Consider the following 17,963-nt stretch of genomic DNA (forward strand, 5'->3'; position numbering starts at 1 on the left):
ATATAAGATGTTAAAATTAGGAGAACCTTGGAAAAGAGCACAAGGGAACTCTCTGTACCATCTTTGCAACTTTTCTGTAAATCTAAAGTTATCCTAAATTAAAAAGCTGTTTAAAAAATGATTTAGGTTAAACATAAAACCACACATACAATTCAGACAAAACTATAAGTATGTACTACAGGGAAAACTAAGATAGTTCACCCATGAGGGCATCTTTTGTACATAGTTTCCAACAATATTTCTTATGACAATCAAGGATCCATATTTAATAAAATACTCTATCACTAAACTGAGTGCCAGTCAAGAAAGTACTGGTTTAAAGGGTTCCAAAAGTAATAAATTGGTGACTAATTATTGGCAGTAACATCAAATGTGCAAGTGTGGAAATGATCTCATTTTATAAAGAAATAATCTTTCTGTATAATAAGTTGGGTAGGTTTTATTGAAAGGGAATTGGTTATATAAAGAAGGCAAAGCTATGAAGATTTAAGGTTCTTTACAGCAGATCTATTCTTTTCTAGAAGTTATTTTGGAAAGTAAAATATTTCAATAAAGATTTATAATTATGAGTATTTTCAATAACATTACTTGTTATTGATAAGGCCAATGTATCCATCAGATTTCTTGTAAGGAATTTGTAGTAGATCATGTGATTATATGATTATATACTTTATATATTTGAAAAGCTATACAAGGAAAATACTGGTTCAAGTCACTATCACTATATAACACATTATATTTCATCTTCCTGAAAAGTATATATATTTTACTGATTCAGCAGATATTTATTAATGCTTTATGTGTAAGGCCATCTGAGGTGCTTGAGACAAAATACAGACGAATAATAGATATTTTGATCTCATATGGTTTTTACAAATGGGTTCTATTTTTGTTATAATATTTGCTATCAATTAATAGAAATGTGTTCAACCAGATGTAAGTACTATACAGCAGAATATGTAAATAGCATTGTTCCTGTTCTTGAGTAGCTCTATTTTAAGATAGGCAAACTGTCATCTCTCCTGAGTGCTTCTAATATGAAACAGGTTAGGGGTAAGTACATATTCTTATTCCTCCCGAAAATCATAAGAACTATTATGCAGTAAAATAGTTCTCAAAGTTCAGAAGGCATAAAAATCATCTGATAATCTTTCATAGAAATGCATGTTCCTGAACTCACTTTCCTTCCCATGTTATGATTCAGCAGATGTGATGGGTTGAATTGTGTCCTTTCTAAATTCACATGAAGAAGTCCTAAACCCTTGTATCTAAGAATCTGACCTACTTGGAAATAGGATACTGCTGACTTAATTAGTTAAATTAAGATGAGGACATACTGGAATAGGGTTGGTGTTATAAAAAGGGGAACCTTGGACTTAAGACACTCTTGCAGGGAGAATATCTTGTAAAGAATGAAGTTATGTTGACACAAACCAAGGAACTATTAGAAGCTAGAAGGTAGGTCTGAATAAATTCCTCCTTAGGGTCTTTAGGGGAAGCATAGCCCTGCTGATGCCTTGATCTCTGTAATTGTGAGACACAAATTTCTATAGTTTAAGCTATTTAGTTTGTAGTACTGCATGGCAGCCAGTTCAGTGTTGGAGTTGAGTGGGTTTTTGGAATCTGCGTTTTTAACAAGTACTCCAGTGAGTTAGCAATAAAAGCTCCAGGGGCTACAATTGAGAAATATTGCTATAAGAATCTAAGAAGAAGAAACTTCAACTCACATTCAAAAGGAACAAATAGGTACTTTTTGTTCTCCCAATTTACCAATAGTTTTAAATTGGCTTACCCGTTTGTATTCTGCCAGAAGTGCTCTCTACTTCCTATTTCTTCCCACCACTTGTAGAAAACTCACATTTATATTTTAAAACAGGTTGAAAAACCCAACTCTTTCCTGTCTCCCTTCCCCCAATTTAATCATTTCCAACTTTGTGTTACCCCATTTTAGATTCTTCAATTGTTAGTTATAAAACTGTATTGAAGTTAATTTGTTTCATCTGCCTCCCATAGAAGGGTTGTCACATTCGTTTTCATATCTAGCTTCCACCCCAGCGCCAAACACAAAGAATGCACTCCATATTTTCCTTTAATTAATGCATTAAATAATTAACCAAGTAGTTACATTCTCCACTTCCTCTGGTTTTAATCATAGAAGATCTCTTGATGGAAATCACATTTAAGAAAATGGGAAAAGAGATCAGCTCATAGTTATATGTTGGTTTGTCTCCTTGGGGAAGACTTGACAGCTGGGTACACAAAAACAAAACGTGAAGCTTTATCATATTTAATGCTGATTGACTACACTGAATGATAAAACAATTCATACTCCTAAGGAATACCACACAAGATAACCTTTCAGAGTGCAATAAATTTATCAGCTTTTAATTAACTACAGAAGAGATGTAAATACATATTTGCCAAATTTGAATAAGAAAGCAAATTAGTGGGAATGTCTATCATTGGGAATTACTAGGTTGGGACTGTTTTCAGTTTAGCAACAAGTAAGATTAGGACATCATGTTACCATTATGGCCATCTGTTTGCAGAAACTGATTTGGGACTCCCACCTGTCTGCTGGACTCAGACTCAAACCCAAGACTACCAGTCAGGAGAAAACGGACCCGCCCCGGGCTAAGGGTTCTTTCCTCAACTGAGCCGCTCCTTTCTAAAATATGACGGGCTCTTGTTACGTCACTCAACACTGGTGAAGCTGAATTAATGCTCGCCTCTTGAACTACCTCTACTTGTCCCCTCTCACCATGAGGAAGCAAGAACGACCTTCCCAGTCGGCAAAGTCGGAGCTCGGCTGTGAACAAACGCTGCCCAGGTGGTCAAGACAACAAGCACCGCCCACTTGCGCAACATAGGCGGAGCTCAGGCCCGCCCATACCGGCGTGCGCCGCCGCACAGAGAAATTTCCGGTTGTCGTCCCGCCCCCACCGCTGACAGGTTGCTTCAGCTTCACCCCGCCCCGCTGGGCTGTGGAGGAGCGGTGAAGTCGGATCGGTCAGAGGCTCTTAAGGCTGTAGCGTATCGGAAAGCGCCGGAGTGCAGCCACCGGGGCGCTTTGTTGTTTTCCGGATTCTGGGGTCTGGAGTTGGTGAAGTATGTCTGGGCGAGAACCATTATGGGTGTGGGAAGGGGTTTCTGAGCGTCTTCCGACGCTGACAGTCTCTCTCCTCTTCTTGCCTAAAGTGTGTCGGGGCGAATCTTTCTGGGAGGGTTTCCAGAAGAAAGGGAGCGACCCGCGTTTGGGTCAAGACATCCTAGTGCGCTATCTGGGCCACCAGAGTTAGGCCAGCCAGGGGACAGGATCCTTTGCAAATTTGGATAGGAACAAATTGACTCCTAGACGGTTGGTTACTTTTAGATTAACATAGTCCAGAATCTTCTCTCTGCTCGTGGATCTGTTTACTTTCTGTGAAAAGTACGTTTCCCCTATCCTAAGGACAGCCATAAACAAGAATTGAAAATGATTTGAAGCAATTAGTGGGCAAAATATTCCTAACAGTTGAAGACTGCTGAGTGCTGAGGCCCAGCAAGACTTATGTGCCCAAGGTCATACACTTAAGTGTACTAACAAATAGCACAACTTTCATAATTTCTGACCCTTCCGCACATGAATAAACACCGGCACCCCACACCAAGAGGAAAATGAGAAGAAATTAAGTGACTGTTATTTTTCCAAAGCCTCAATTTTTCTCTGTGATTTTAGGACCTGTCTAAACCCTGTTTTTTCATGACAAGGCCGGAAGTACTTTAAAACTATTGGCCCTGAATTCTAATAATGCACTATCCCTTCCAATGCCGTTGATGAAATGTATTATTGATTTTTTAAAAAGTAGTACCGACAGAACTAGCCTTTGTGGGTAAAACATTATAAGCCCCACTTAATAGAAGTCTTAGTGTGTAATAGTTATTACATCCCACCTACCTCCACATGCTGGAAGCTAGATAAAAACATTTGTTGTTTTTAATTTTTATTTCATTGGGAGCTCTTTTACAGCTCACTGTAGCTATTTGGTATAGAAGTGTGCTTTTGTTTTGAATTAAACAAAACTACTAATATTTAATACAAAACCTTAGTCATCTCTTAATTAGGATCGATGGGGCAAAGGATAATGGTAAACCCAAACTATCTTAAAATGGTAGACCTCCAGGGGAAAGTGCTGGGAGCCATTAGCCAAGCAGGTATGACAATTTCCTTGCCAGCATACCCCATGTTGCTGACATTTGCAGTGACATTGAATGTAGGTGACCTTGCTCAAGGACCAAGGCGGATTAGGGTGTTCCCGGTTTAAGATAATTGGGTTTAGGGCCTTCCAGGTTTAAGATTATTCCTCCTGGGAATAGGGCGTATCCTGCTGCCTGAGTTCCCCTTGAGTTCTCACGGGATTTAGACAGTATTTTTTGGGGAGACAGATGCCCAGTGGAGGTGGATTTGGGCAGAGAACGTGGATTTCCCCAGAACGTGATTGTAGACGGCTGGTGTGAGTTCGGGAATAAAGAGTTGCTGTTTGAATCTACAAGCTGTGTGATGGCTCGTGATTGTGCGCCCAGCCAGACTGTGGCAGGAAAGAATCTACTCAAGCTCTCTGTTAACCTCCTTCCCTGGGAGGAGGAATTGCATAGATGTGTTGGATTCCAAAATGCTGATCTCTATTAGTACAAGTCACTGTGGCATAAGGAATTATACTCATGAATTTTACTGTTTACTAGTATCCTTGTACAGGCCTGCTCCCTGGTATCTCTTTACCTTCAGACAGGTGTAGCGCCTACCTGCCTCTTCTAAACATACCTATCCACAACTCACTTTGTATAGTCTGCTTTCCAGGCCTAGATGAATGTGTATGCTGGCCTTTAAGGGTAAAATCTCTTGTCACCTGTCTCTTGATTACTTACTCTGCTGATGGCAAGTGTGTTGGTACAATTTTTGTGTATAAAGCTTTCTAGGATTAACTAGTTTGGGGAAATTGTGCTTCACCTGTTTAAGTCCACTAGAACCAATTACAAATAACGTTACAGTGCCTCTCTTTTGTGTTTTCCTTCAGCTTATGTTGTTATCTGAACTTCATGGGAAAGGGTAATTAACAATTTGGGCACCATAACTCCTAGTAAATTGACAATTCACTGTTAACCTAGGAGTGGAGCTGATTGTTAGTTAACTCCTAATCTGCATCATTGAAAAAAAATTAATGGGGATTGCACCTCCTTCTCACCCATCACATACCCAAGTTCTTAGAATAATGGGGAGTTTCTCTTAAACCCTAATTTTTTTGGCTTCCCTAACTTCCATGACTTCATGAAGAGTTAAGCAGCAGCCCATGTCCCTGCTGGACTTAAAATAGTTTCCTAAATTAGAAACCCAAGAAGACCTGTTTCTCCCAATAGCTGAAATAAACTCAAATGCCTGAAAGTCAGCAATGTAACAATAAACTGACTTCATTCACATAACATCAAAGAATTGGACAATTTTTACCTTAGCCACACTAGCTCCATTTTTTGCTAGGCAAATCTTTTATTAATAATTTGTTTAAAAAAAGCCAGCAACATAAATCAGGTTCTCAAAAAGCTTTCGTATATTACAAATTGTTAATTAAATGAAGCCAGGTTCTTTGCCAGACATTAAACAGTCTGTGTTTGCAATTTAAAATTATATCTATACATTTAATTTTGAATTTTTTTGAGAACCACATGGTTCTTTAACATTCTTAAGAATAGCTCACTCTGATAATGGCCCTTCCCCAAAAAATATTTTAATGAAATACCTTAGTTGTTGTTTGGTAGGTTCAATACACCCTAATTTTACTCCCTTCCAGAATTCTACTGTATCTTTCTGAAGGGATATAAAAATGGAGATTTGGAGAGGTTTTGACAGCAATAAAACTTTAGAAGCTGGAAAACAATGAATAAAGGTGACCTAGTTCACCAGAAAAACCCAGTTTTTACCACAGTATTCTTAAAAGACATTGGAACAGTGGCCCTGGAATTGGAGGTGAAGAATGAAAATTAAAGAGAACTAAATGAAAGCATCTGAGAGACTCCTTTAAGTAACTACACCCCTCATTCCCACAGATGACTGGAGGTTTATTTCTAGACAAAGTAATACTAGGGCATCTTCAAGCATACTATAATACATGAGAAGCGATAGAATTTAGGTATTCATAATGCTGAATGCAAGACCCTCATTCCTCTTTCTTTTAAAGGTTTAATTGGCAAATCCTCAGAGATTGGTAGACTGCTCAGGGAACTGAGTAGCCCAAGAGGAACAATCCAAGATACATGAGAAGGTAAAGGACTCACCTAGGATACCTGAAGTGAAGTTCAAAGCCTATAAGCTTCAACCATGGATGCAGATCTAGAAGACATTTTTGTCCTTAAAAGAATGGACAGAAAAAGAACACCAGATTTTGGAAGAAAGCTCAGAAGTGATAGAGAAAAAACAGGGCGGGGGAGCAATTGGGAATAAAATAGAAAGTTTCAACAAAGCTAACAGTGAACTCAGAAGGGGAGAAAAAAAGGTTTGACTCCATTATGTGTTTATTATGTGAGTTAGCTTATAAACTACAAGAGAATTTTCTAAGTATTAGTGTGGAAGTAATTTTGATTCCTATGTTGGTCTTTCCCCCTAAAAAGAGGCCAGAAAAAAAGATATATGAGTCAGCAAGAAAAGGTCTTTGCTTAGCTGCTATACTGGCAGGAGGTACCTTTTAGATATACTATTTTACATTGTAAAATAAGAGCTTATATCCAGTACTTCCTCCCCAGGGAGGCATACCGCAAATTATGTGTAGCTGCTGACTGGGGGCAGGTTGAACACCTACTCCTACTCACTAACTGGCAGCCTGATCATTTGGATAGATCTCTGCTTACATATGTATCTTATCAGAATTCCTATTCTATTTTTAGTAGTTTTACTAAGGCATAATTATATATAATAAAGTATAATTTGATAAGTTTGATATCTATTATACAACTATGAGACCTTTACCATGATAAAAATAAACATATCCATCATCCCCAGTGATTGCTTCATTCATGTTTGATTCTCACTCAAGTCTCCAGCCCTCTACTCCCATCCTCAGACTACTCTATTATTTTTAACCTCTCTGTGGTCTCTTCCTATTCTGAGAGAAGTCTAAATGTTTCAGATTAACTGTCCAAGTACCATTTCTGGTTTTGAATACTGCTCTGATTTCAGCTGTATAGAATTTGAGGTATCTGATCAAACATATCTCCCATAGCCTCTCTTATTTTTAATGTGTTTTTGCAAAATCAAAGTTTTTCAGAGATACATATATTATGTAGTTACAAAAACATCTGTGTTCTTAAAGCAAGAACAGGATACTGAAAAAAATTAATAATAAGAGTTCTTGGAGATTATAGCAGAAAGGAAAAAACTTGATAGAACACTTGGAAGTTTATGAGAAAGAAAGTATCCCAGAAAATTGAAAAAAGAAAAAAAAGAAAGAGGGCATATCTAGAATTTCACACACCCAAATAATAGGAGTTCCTAGAAGGGAGAAAAGAGAAAATTGGGGAGAGGGACACGAAACTAGGAACAAAATTAATTTCTTCCCCAGACTTCAAAGTTTCCAGATTGCAAAAGCCAAGTGTATTACAGAGGAAGAAAATAAACCCATGACAACACATCATTGTAAAGTTTCAAAATCTTCAAAGAAATCTCAAATTTCTGAGGAGATGAAAAAATACATCACATATAAATAAAAGATCATTTATCCAGACTGCTTTGAACTTCTTAATAGCAGTGCTGGAAGTAAAATTACAGATGAGCAATTGCTTCAAAATGTTGAAAGAAAATTGTTTCCAGTTTAAAATTCTATACCCAACCAAACTATCAACCAAATATAAAGTGGCCAGCCATTTTTAGACATTCAAAGTCTTATTCACCTCCTGTATGCCCTTAGTATTAAAGGATGTGCTGTACCAAAACAATAAAATCAGAAAAAGGGACACTTTGGAAAATGAGAAGTAGGATAGTCAATATAGAAGATAAAGGAATTTCTAGGATGGACAAATGACATCCCAACACAATAGTTGATATGGAACAACCAATCCAGAATCAAACTCACATTGAGAGCTATCTATCAAGATTCCTGTTACCATTTGGACCCTCTTTTTATGAGGACATTAAACCAAGGCAGGTCTGGCAGATTCTTATCAGTACCTGCCTTGTCTGGACCACATGGAAATGAAATATCTGCTCTCTTCTATGCTGTGTTCACTGACTGAATCAACTTAAGGACACTCATTTTGACCTTTTGCTTCAACCTGTTCCCAGAAGCTGATGTTGGGCTTTGGTGAGCTTAAAGTAAATAATAGTCTTTTCTTCCCTATTCTGTGTAATAGCCAGAAATCAAGTGTCAAGATTTATACCTGATTTCCACAGGCTTCATTTGTGGAGAGCTGAAGATTCATGACATTACTAAATACTCCTGAAGGGAACTTTAAATCCTGGGGAAGGTAAAGCCAGATTAGGACTTCTGGGCTTTCATTTAGTAACAGGATTATTTCCTCTGTCCTTACTTAGACTCATGCTTGCTGTTGAAATTGTCAAAACTAAATATATTATTTAAGAAAGTGTTCATGGTTGGGAAAACTACAAAGCAAGAGTAATTTGCAAGTCATTAGTGGTCATCTTGGTAGAGATGGGAAGGAGATGACTGGAAAGATGCATATGAAGGCTTAAAAGATTTAATTATTTCATAACCTGAATGACTTTAAATTTGCACATTTTATGCACTTTTTCTTAAGCATAAGATATAAAAACATAAGACAATATGCATGAAAACACTGACACCCTACCTTTCAAATTATGAAAGATGTAAATTTTGTCAAAATGCCTAAATGAGGCAGGGGGACAGGTGAGGTCTTAATGAGAGTCTATAATATTGTACTTTAGGACTGAACCAAAAGAAAAGTAATGGGAGGACTTAGCACAATTATTTCTAACTGAATATGGTGCTATAATTTTAATTTATACTTTCTGCTAGTTAACTATAAAATAACCCTTAAAACTTATGTACAAAAAATCTTCAGTTCAAAGGTCATTAAGTGGGCGGGCATCTAGAGAACGGAAGGAGAGATGAAGGGATTGTAAGATAAGAATGGTCTTTGGGGGTTAGGAGGGGTTTGTTTATAAGAGCCTACCATGAAGTGAGAACATTTCTTTGGATAGAGAAGTTGGTGGCACAGGTTGTTAGAGTTGGAACAAGTGAAACTTATCTAGGAAGGGGGTAGTGGCACAGCATAATTCTTGAGCCTGAGAGAGGGAAATGAGAAGAAAGGAATGGGGAGAAGAAAATGTGGGATGGTGGAACTAGGTGGCATAGCTCAGAATAGTGTGTGTTGAGTGGTGACAGTGACCGGAATTTGGTTGCCTTGTGGGTAGAGGACTGATGATCCAAAAAGCAAATTTATGGAGGATAATGAGAACCAGATTTCTTATTGGTGGACAAGAGTGCTAAAACTATGGAAAGGAAAAACTAAAATGAAAACAAACCCTGTAATGTTGGAATCGAATGTTATCAGGTCATATAGAAATTTGTATAAAAATAATTGTGTATGTATACACATATCACATTTAATCTACATGTATATACATTTGTTTGCAAGTCTGCCCACTGAAGAGGTCCTTGGAATAGTGACAAACCCACTGTTTTAAGCACTTCTAGCTCCCATATCTTGGGTTCTAAAATATTCCATCTAGGTGGTAGTTTCTAAATACCATTGTCCACTGAAAGGCAAACAAAAAGTAGTACTTTGGAGAAATAACCTTGAATAACATCACTTTAATCCAGTGATCAAAATTGGAACCATAAAGGAATATCTTGGAATTGTGTCCATCTGATAGGATGCAGTGTTAGGGATTTTGATTTAATTCCAATAGTTTTAACTAGTAGGAATTATTTTGAGTTTAGGCTGTAATGGTGCCTTTAAAGAGCTTCCTCTCCTTATTGTAGCATTAACAAAGATATAGAGAGAAGGATTTTGCATGCCACTGGATGTTGCCTCTTCTTCTTGGACACCCTTGTAGATAAATAGTAGATAGATGGTTTATCTATCATATTGTTTATCTACTATTCACTGCCAACCTGTTTGACTCACATACTCAGTTTCTTTTAGTTTTTAACCTTCCTCTGGAGAATACCCTTCTAGATTTGATCAGGACTCTTAATATCCCCCAAACAGATCTGGCCTTGCCTTGAGAACAGGGTAAAAAGAATTTTCCCTTAAAGAAAGTGAAGCTCAAAAGTTAAGTAACCTGTAGAACACATTTTGCAGGTGGGAGTAAAATCTAGTTCTCATTCCACTGTGTAGTAAAAGGAGGTAGTGCTATGTACTTAAGATAATCTGTTTTCTCATAATCTTCTCTCCTTCATAGAACTTGTTCACCATTCATAATTATCTTGTTTAAGTCTCCATTAGAAGTAGTTTTGTACATGTTCACATAGCTGACATGTTCATAGCTATATCTCAGTACCTCAAACATCAATAAAAGGGCTACTTACCAAAAGGTTAAAAAAAAGGTACTATTTCCCAGTGTATAAGATCAGTGTTATTTTATTATTTAAGAATACAATGGAGTTATTTACAAAAAATTTTCCTTTTCTTTAGGTATGTTATGTACAAAAGTGGATTAATTTCAACGTTAAATGAAAATGGCCAATTCTTTAAGAGGAGAAGTACTGAATCTTTATAAAAATGTGAGTAATTATGTTGCCAGTTTTACAAATGTTGTCATATAACCCTGATTATTTAGAAATATATAATCTTTCTTTTTCAAGCTGCTGTACCTTGGACGGGACTATCCAAAAGGAGCAGACTATTTTAAAAGGCGTTTGAAGAATGTTTTCCTTAAAAACAAAGATGTGAAAGATCCAGAGAAGATCAAAGAACTTATTGAACGAGGCGAATTTGTCATGAAAGAGTTAGAAGCCTTATACTTCCTTAGAAAATACAGAGCTATGAAACAACGCTATTATTCAGATATCAACAAAACTAAGTGATCATTACTACTATAAATCAGCTGAAAAATCAGTACCATCTGTTTTGTGTATACCAAATATTCTAAACTAGAATGGCAAGATATACATGTGTAAAAAAATACCTGAACTGTCCTGCTGAACCAAAACTAGTTTCAACCAGATAACTAAGAGATACATCCACAATCCTTTATGCTCAATTTTTATTAAAATAACAACTTATACAACCAATTATAAATTAATAAGAACCCAGTAAGAAATTGTTTTCTAACTTTAGTCTATTACTTTTAGCCAATTTCTCCCTTGTACTGACAAGAAAATGCCATTTAATAAGCAAAATAATTTCTTAGCACATTTATTCTCTTTTGGAGTAGTTTTATTTTTGACCCAATTTGGTACATTAAAGCACATATTAAAGGATGATTAAAAAAAAATCAAATAACACCCAGTAATGATTTAAATGCAGTTATAGAAATAACAGATATGAAGATTACTTCTGACCTTGAAATAGTCTCCCAGTGATTGGCATTACATAACTATTATTTCCATTATTAACTTTGCTGTTGACTCCCTTGGGCCTTAAATCATTTGTTGTGAATCAATTACCTTCTTTCAAAATAAAATAATAACTTTATTCTATTTTTTTTGTCATAAAAGCAGATTTGTTTTGCATCTACTTCTGTGTGAATTAACATGGTGGGCCTAACCTTATATGAATTTAGTTCAAACATTACATAATGTTCTTAGCAACTTCTATAAACAAAGAACATTTCTAAATTGTAAAAGCTATAAAAAGGATCTACTAGTATACTTTAGTGTATGCAGCTTATAAAATGTTCCATATCAATTGGGGAGCAAATGTTTTGAGAATTTCCATTAAGAAATACACATTGTCAGGGCTTGGGATATAGTTCAGTGGTAAAGCACTTGCCTAACACATGTGGGGCCCTGGGTTTGATCCTCAGTACTGCAAAAAGAGAAAAAGAAGGGGGGAGAAGATTATAAAGAAATAAGAAAGACACACTACCACAGTCACCATAACTATTTTTTATTACATTACAATTAGGAGCAGTACAGTTCATGACAAAAATATTACAAATTTCAGATCACTTCACAGCACATACTCCTATAAACATTTAAAAGTTAATTTTAATTAAAAGAGTGGTCATTCTTAAATTTAACATTTGATATGACCAACATTCCTAGGTCAGCGCAACCAAATGATGGAAAACAACTGGATCACACTGCATATGTCCCACAAAAAAAGCACAATGTACAAAATGTGCATGTTTCAGTTTACACTATACAAAAATAGTTAAAATACATTCCAGGTAAACATGTTACATTAAGAAATAGTACTAGTAAGAAATTGGCACTCAAAGGAAAAATGCAAAAGTATTTTCAACATGAAAACACAAGACAGTGGAACTGGAAACTTCCAGATAAAACATATAACCCATTTAGCTCTACTGGGGTGGGGGCGGGAAGTGGACCCTCTGAAATTGACGTTTCTGCAGTAATAACTTTGTTTTTCCTAATTCATCTAAAATGCCTATCATCATCCCAAACAGGCACTTTAAACTATGAAGCTAAAACACAAATTTTAATCTAGCTATGACTATTCTTCAAGAACTAATATATGTCTTTAGAAAGAAATAATTTTCATTGACAGAATTCCACAGCTACCAGCTTTAAGTTAATCACTTTCTTAATGTAGAATTCATGCTACTCAATATTATAACAGAAGTCATTAATAAATTCAGCTTTAAAGTAACTGCTAAGTTTTTAAAAACATTACTTTTATCAAGAAATTACTACATTTTCACAAATGGGAAATTATTTCAGATAATTTTTACTGCCTACAAAATAAATCCCTATATGTGTATTGGGGGGGAAAGTGGTTAGAAGAAAAAAAAAAAATCACTAGAATAAAAATGAGATGAAGTTGTGCAAACTGTAACTTAACATGCCTCACAATGTTTATAAGGACAAAATTGTGCAATGGTGGCAAAGATTTCTGATAACCTATAAAAGTTAGGTTCTAAATTCCTATGCAGTGTGACTCAGTTAATAGAGCCTAGAATTCCTAATTGAGAACATTCACTCAAATTATACTACATGTCTGCTATATTCTTCCCACAAACGTTATTTGTCTAAGACTATGTAATTTAGCACTATTTTCCAACTTCAAGAATTTTTATCTTTAAGGCTGTAGTAATTAGATAACATTTATGTTTATTTCTAGAATTCTCTCCCCTTTTAAAATCTCTACAAAACAGTGTTAAACCATTCAAACATAATGGAGGATAATTACCACTACCTTAAAAAAATTTGCCCAGCTACATCAAAAAATTCAAGAGTCCTAAGTATCCTGAATACTGCAATTCCTGAATTGTCCATTTCCTTCTCGTGTAGAAACAAAAGGTACTGCATAAGTCTTAAAAACCTACCCAGTATTTCACAAATCTGTAGTTTAATAAAGCATTTCAGAAATTATATTGATTTTTACACAGAAATTTCCTTTACTGTGAATTAGCTCAGGCACCTGTTTTATTTGTACCCCAATAAAACTATTTTGGAAGTCAGTATTTAATTTTAAAAGTCTATTTTAATTATACAAAGAGAAAACTAGAATATTACATATTTGGGAATTTTTACTCCTTTAAAACAATGAAGTAAAGTGATTTATATAAAGTTGCTTGATTAAACAGTTACACTGGAATTACAGAAAAACGCCTATTGTAGAATTGGAGAAATCTGACAGACCAAACCCCCTTTTTGCAAAACAAAAGTGTGCATTATATTACCACCTCTGGATCACGTGCCAAAAGCTTTACTAAGGTATTACAGACCACTCTAGCACTCCTTAAGGATAAGAAATTATGTCCCTTTGGGGATACCACATCCCCAGTGCCTTATGTGGTAGCTGGCATATGATAGGCACTGAATAAACATTTGTTAAATAGATCAATTGTGTTAAAAAGTAAGCTTTATGATTAAATTTCAAAGTTTTCACTGTAAGAAGGTTTTAGTTATTAAAACCATGGAATGTATCATTGTTACCAGGATACTCCTAGATGTAGATTTAAGTACTACCTTTATTAAATTCTTCTTCCACTGGATAGGGTTCTATTCATACTAAGTTTGAAAATTGCTACTTAGTCACCAGTGGACCAGGCAGCAAAGACATCATGTTCAAAGGATCAAGATTAAATTGCTACTGCAACTATCTGAAAATTAGCTGTTATGTCCAATCCCATTATGGTATCTGTCAGATTATTTTGAGCCCTGGGGAAGAGAGACAATTTGATGTACCTTAATGGGCAGACTTCATGGAGACATCCATAGCAGCAATAAAATTTGAGGTGAGGGAAATTAAAAAATTAAAAAAAGATTCTCTCAACTCATGGTTCATGTGGAAGGGTAGGCAGGCAAAATGCCATTAATATGGGAGTGGAGTACTGAAACTGGAGAATGTATTTTCAAATATAAACTTCACCTCTTGCACAATTTTGCCCCAAGACTGGTACTGAATACAGGTAAAAAGTTACAGATTGTGCTGAGCTTGACAAATAGGTATATCTTTATGTAAACAATGTAAATTACATAATGTAAAGCCTTTGAGATAATTTTTTAACATGCACAATGACCTGCCCAAAATCAGAGTTCTAAAAGACATCTAGAATCTAACTCATTTTCCTCCTAGTCCAGTGATATTTTCATCTCGCCACACCATCTCGCTTCAAATATTTTAAAGTAACACTTCAAATGCACTGTAAGAATTGGACTTTATTATTTATGTATTTTCAGAGCACTGGATATTCTTAAATATGGATCAGACTTGAAAAGCATTTATGAAATGTTACTTTAGCCAGGGTTAAAAGAACTATAAAAGTGGAGAGTTTGAAACTACTCTCTCCTGGTCCCCGTTTTGACCAACCAATGCATGACAATGCTGGATGACCATGGGGATACAGTCCATGCTATGAAACTGTCAATGAAGCTCAATGAAGCCTGGTCTCTTCAATACCTACTAAGCTAAAACTGGCTCAAATAATCTTTAATATCACTACCAGAACTAAAACTATTTTCAAAGATTGAGGTTCAAGAAAGATTTAAAGTTATGCTAAGAATAAATAGATAATCTGACACAGGGAGACTATATTTAATTCCTATGAGAATTTTTATACATGTTAAAATTGTTTCAATTATTATAAAAATTTAGTTGCATGTAAATATAGCCCCCAAATGGTTGCTATAATCCCCATTTCATACTGGATTTGCCTTAACAGGAAAAGCTAGGAGTCTTACAGTAATTTATCTAATGTGGAATGTCAATGGCCTTTTAATATTTTCCATTACCTTACTTTTTTTTTCTATTTTTTTCCCTTTTTATAGAAAAAATATAATATTTTTAGGATAATGACCATTACGAATAGCAGTGGAAAGGGGGAGAAAGCCTTTGTGAACAATGTCTGTTTACATTCATGAAGGATGATGAACTATAGCACATGATGTCTTGAAGATAAATTGAAAGAAAACCCATAAACGTGTGATCCTTCTATGCTTTAGTAAAACCAATCATAAAATTGCAACTGAAGTTATAATTACTAATTAATTCATTTATGTAACTAGATAAAGTACAAAATAGGGATGATTCAAAAGCTTCATTAATCTGTTTCACACCAACATTCACAATTGGTAAGAAAAATAGGAAGTAATCAACTTGCATGCACCAAAAACCCCAAGATGTAAATCTCAGGTATTCAGTTTCTTTTTCACAGGCATTGCTAGTTCAAAAACCAAAACTCAAGGAATACTGGCACTTAGAGGGGAATAAAAGTTTCCACTGTCATTTTAAAATAAGCATTTAAGATAAAAGCTAAGTTTGCATGGAACAGAAAAAAAATTAAGTAATGCTAAACAAATGCTAATAATTTAGTGTAATGTACAAAAATTACCACTTTTACTTAAGTATGCCTTAAGAAAAAAGTACAAATTGTATTTACATAATTATACACTTTGTCTTTGACTTCTTTTTCTTCTTTTTACCATCTTTGCTCATCTTTTCTTTATGTTTTCGAATTTCTCGAACTAATGTATAGAAGGCATCATCAACACCCTGAAATACAGAAAAAGTATTAAAATGTGGTTTGAGGTAAAAAGATGACGGACTTCCATTATTAATGTAAATATTAACACTGATAAAGAATAAATACACTTTCCAATTTTCTTCCAGCAATTAAATATATCAGACTTTGAGAATTCTTTGGCAAAGAGAACCTCTGATTTTTACAAAAGGCAGAGACAATCAATGGCACTGATCATATGCAAGTTTAACAAATGACTTTTTCCCCAAGGAGAACTTAATTTGCTACTAATTTTACATATTGAAAACCTTAATTGTCAAAATCCAAATGTGTATATGCATACATGTATGCATGAATATGTGTGTACATTTATCTGTCCCTGAGATTCTGGACTTTGGATATAAGATATATAGATTCATAAATTCTCATGGCAATAATATTTTACCTCTGGTTCTGTACTTACATAAAATCTTTTGGATTTAAATAATTTCACCAAGAAGTAAACAGTATCTAGACATATTTTCTCAGTTTTCAAATAATGTGTTCAAGTAGTAGTTTCAATTTATATACTGAAAGTGACCCCCAAGAAGATAATACCACTTTACCACTTTGAAAAATATAATACTTCTGATATGTGGAGAAATTAGCTAAATCATCTGAATTGTGTTGGAGTTTAACAACATCAAGGATATTCTCTTAATTATTGTTTTAGTTTGTTTAGCGTGTTAGATAGTCAAAGTTTGCCATATAAATGCTTGTCTTAAAAATTTTTAATCCATTAATTCATAATGTGTAAATTAGTATTCTGAAAGTGGTAACAGAACTGATTTTAATCCTTTAATATTTAATTATGCAAGATCCATGTCAATTTTTGCCATATTGCCACTAAAAATAAACATAAGTAAAAGCAAAATAAATTTTGAAGGAAAAAAAATGACCCATTCTTTATTTAAAAATCTGTTCAACCTACTATTAACCATAAAAAAGAAATTTTGTTAGCTTCCAAATCTAGACACTAGAGGGAGTCTTAGGAACAATTACCCAACAAATTGTCACATAAATCAAGCCACTTAAGAACAATGAACAACTATATTTTTACTCATTGTAAATTGTATAAATATAATATTACCTTGAAAAGAATTTAAAAATTTAATATAATCTTTACCATATTACTGAGACCTTCAACAACATATTACTTCAGATTAATAAGAAAAATTAATTAGGGCATTTTCTTTAAAGTTATATTTAATTAATTTTCACAGTAGATCTATAATTCAGAAAAATATGACCAATATTTTAAGAAGTAAACAGTGGCCATGAGAAGTTTGCCACAGTAAAATGAATAGCAGATAGTTTTGATAAAACCCAGTATCATTGGTTTGAACACTAGTGAGTACTACGGTACTCAATAAAGTACTCAAACTGCACTTATTGACATTTTCCACTTTCTAAAAATCATTACTGATACAATCAAACATTTGCTTTTGTTTCTCCCAAAGAAAGGAGAATAAAGGGTTAATTACATGTATATCTCCCTTCTTGCTATTCTTCTCAACATGTATAGAGGGAAAATTTTCCAATAACATAATAAAGATCACAACTAACTTTGACAATTTAGAATCATAAACCCTTAGAATGGGGTGGATCTTTAAAAAAAATGATCTAATCTCAATGGAGTAAAAGATGATTGAGAAGAAGAGAAGAAAGATGGTAAAGGAGAGGAAGTAAGGAATGAATTTGACAAAATCATGCTATGTGCATGTGTAAATATATAGTGATTCCATATATATATAAAACACCAATTAAAAATAAATGAGTGAAAGAAAAACCAGTAGAGTTCAAGAATGGGAATGGTGGGGGGGAG

General features: G+C 34.6%; 3 protein-coding genes across 11 annotated transcripts in view; 1 reads left to right on the top strand and 2 right to left on the bottom strand.

Annotated features, from left to right (window-relative positions):
* Dnai7 (dynein axonemal intermediate chain 7) overlaps window positions 1–2,944 on the bottom strand; it is a 73,421-nt gene extending 70,477 nt beyond the window's left edge. For 3 of the 6 annotated variants that reach the window (XM_048787321.1, XM_048787322.1, XM_048787319.1), the window contains exon 1: window positions 2,762–2,944. In XM_048787321.1, coding sequence (XP_048643278.1) covers window positions 2,762–2,764 — 3 coding nt within the window. In that variant the 5' untranslated portion in view covers window positions 2,765–2,944. Of the gene's footprint in view, window positions 1–1,792 lie in introns of all 6 variants that reach the window. The other 3 variants (XM_048787320.1, XM_048787323.1, XM_048787324.1) reach the window with 3 other exon arrangements.
* Window positions 2,936–11,648, top strand: Etfrf1 (electron transfer flavoprotein regulatory factor 1). Of its 2 annotated transcripts, XM_015498241.2 has the most exons (4): window positions 2,936–3,108; window positions 6,210–6,293; window positions 10,642–10,730; window positions 10,812–11,648. In XM_015498241.2, exons 3-4 carry the CDS (start codon window positions 10,680–10,682, stop codon window positions 11,031–11,033), a joined length of 273 nt encoding a protein of 90 aa, XP_015353727.1. In that variant the 5' UTR covers window positions 2,936–3,108; window positions 6,210–6,293; window positions 10,642–10,679; the 3' UTR covers window positions 11,034–11,648. The 2 variants fall into 2 exon arrangements, with proteins under 2 accessions (XP_015353727.1, XP_015353726.1); XM_015498240.2 differs by lacking the exon at window positions 6,210–6,293.
* Window positions 11,649–12,041: 393 nt separating this feature from the next.
* Kras (KRAS proto-oncogene, GTPase) overlaps window positions 12,042–17,963 on the bottom strand; it is a 37,536-nt gene continuing 31,614 nt past the window's right edge. For 2 of the 3 annotated variants that reach the window (XM_015498242.2, XM_015498243.2), the window contains one exon: window positions 12,042–16,131. Coding sequence is in view for 2 of the 3 variants with exons in the window: in XM_015498243.2 (XP_015353729.1) it covers window positions 16,015–16,131 (117 nt within the window). In the remaining variant the exon portion in view is untranslated. Of the gene's footprint in view, window positions 16,132–17,727; window positions 17,729–17,963 lie in introns of all 3 variants that reach the window. The other variant, XM_015498244.2, reaches the window with a different exon arrangement.

This window comes from Marmota marmota, unplaced genomic scaffold, assembly GCF_001458135.2.
Source record: "Marmota marmota marmota unplaced genomic scaffold, marMar, whole genome shotgun sequence".
NCBI lineage: Eukaryota > Metazoa > Chordata > Mammalia > Rodentia > Sciuridae > Marmota > Marmota marmota.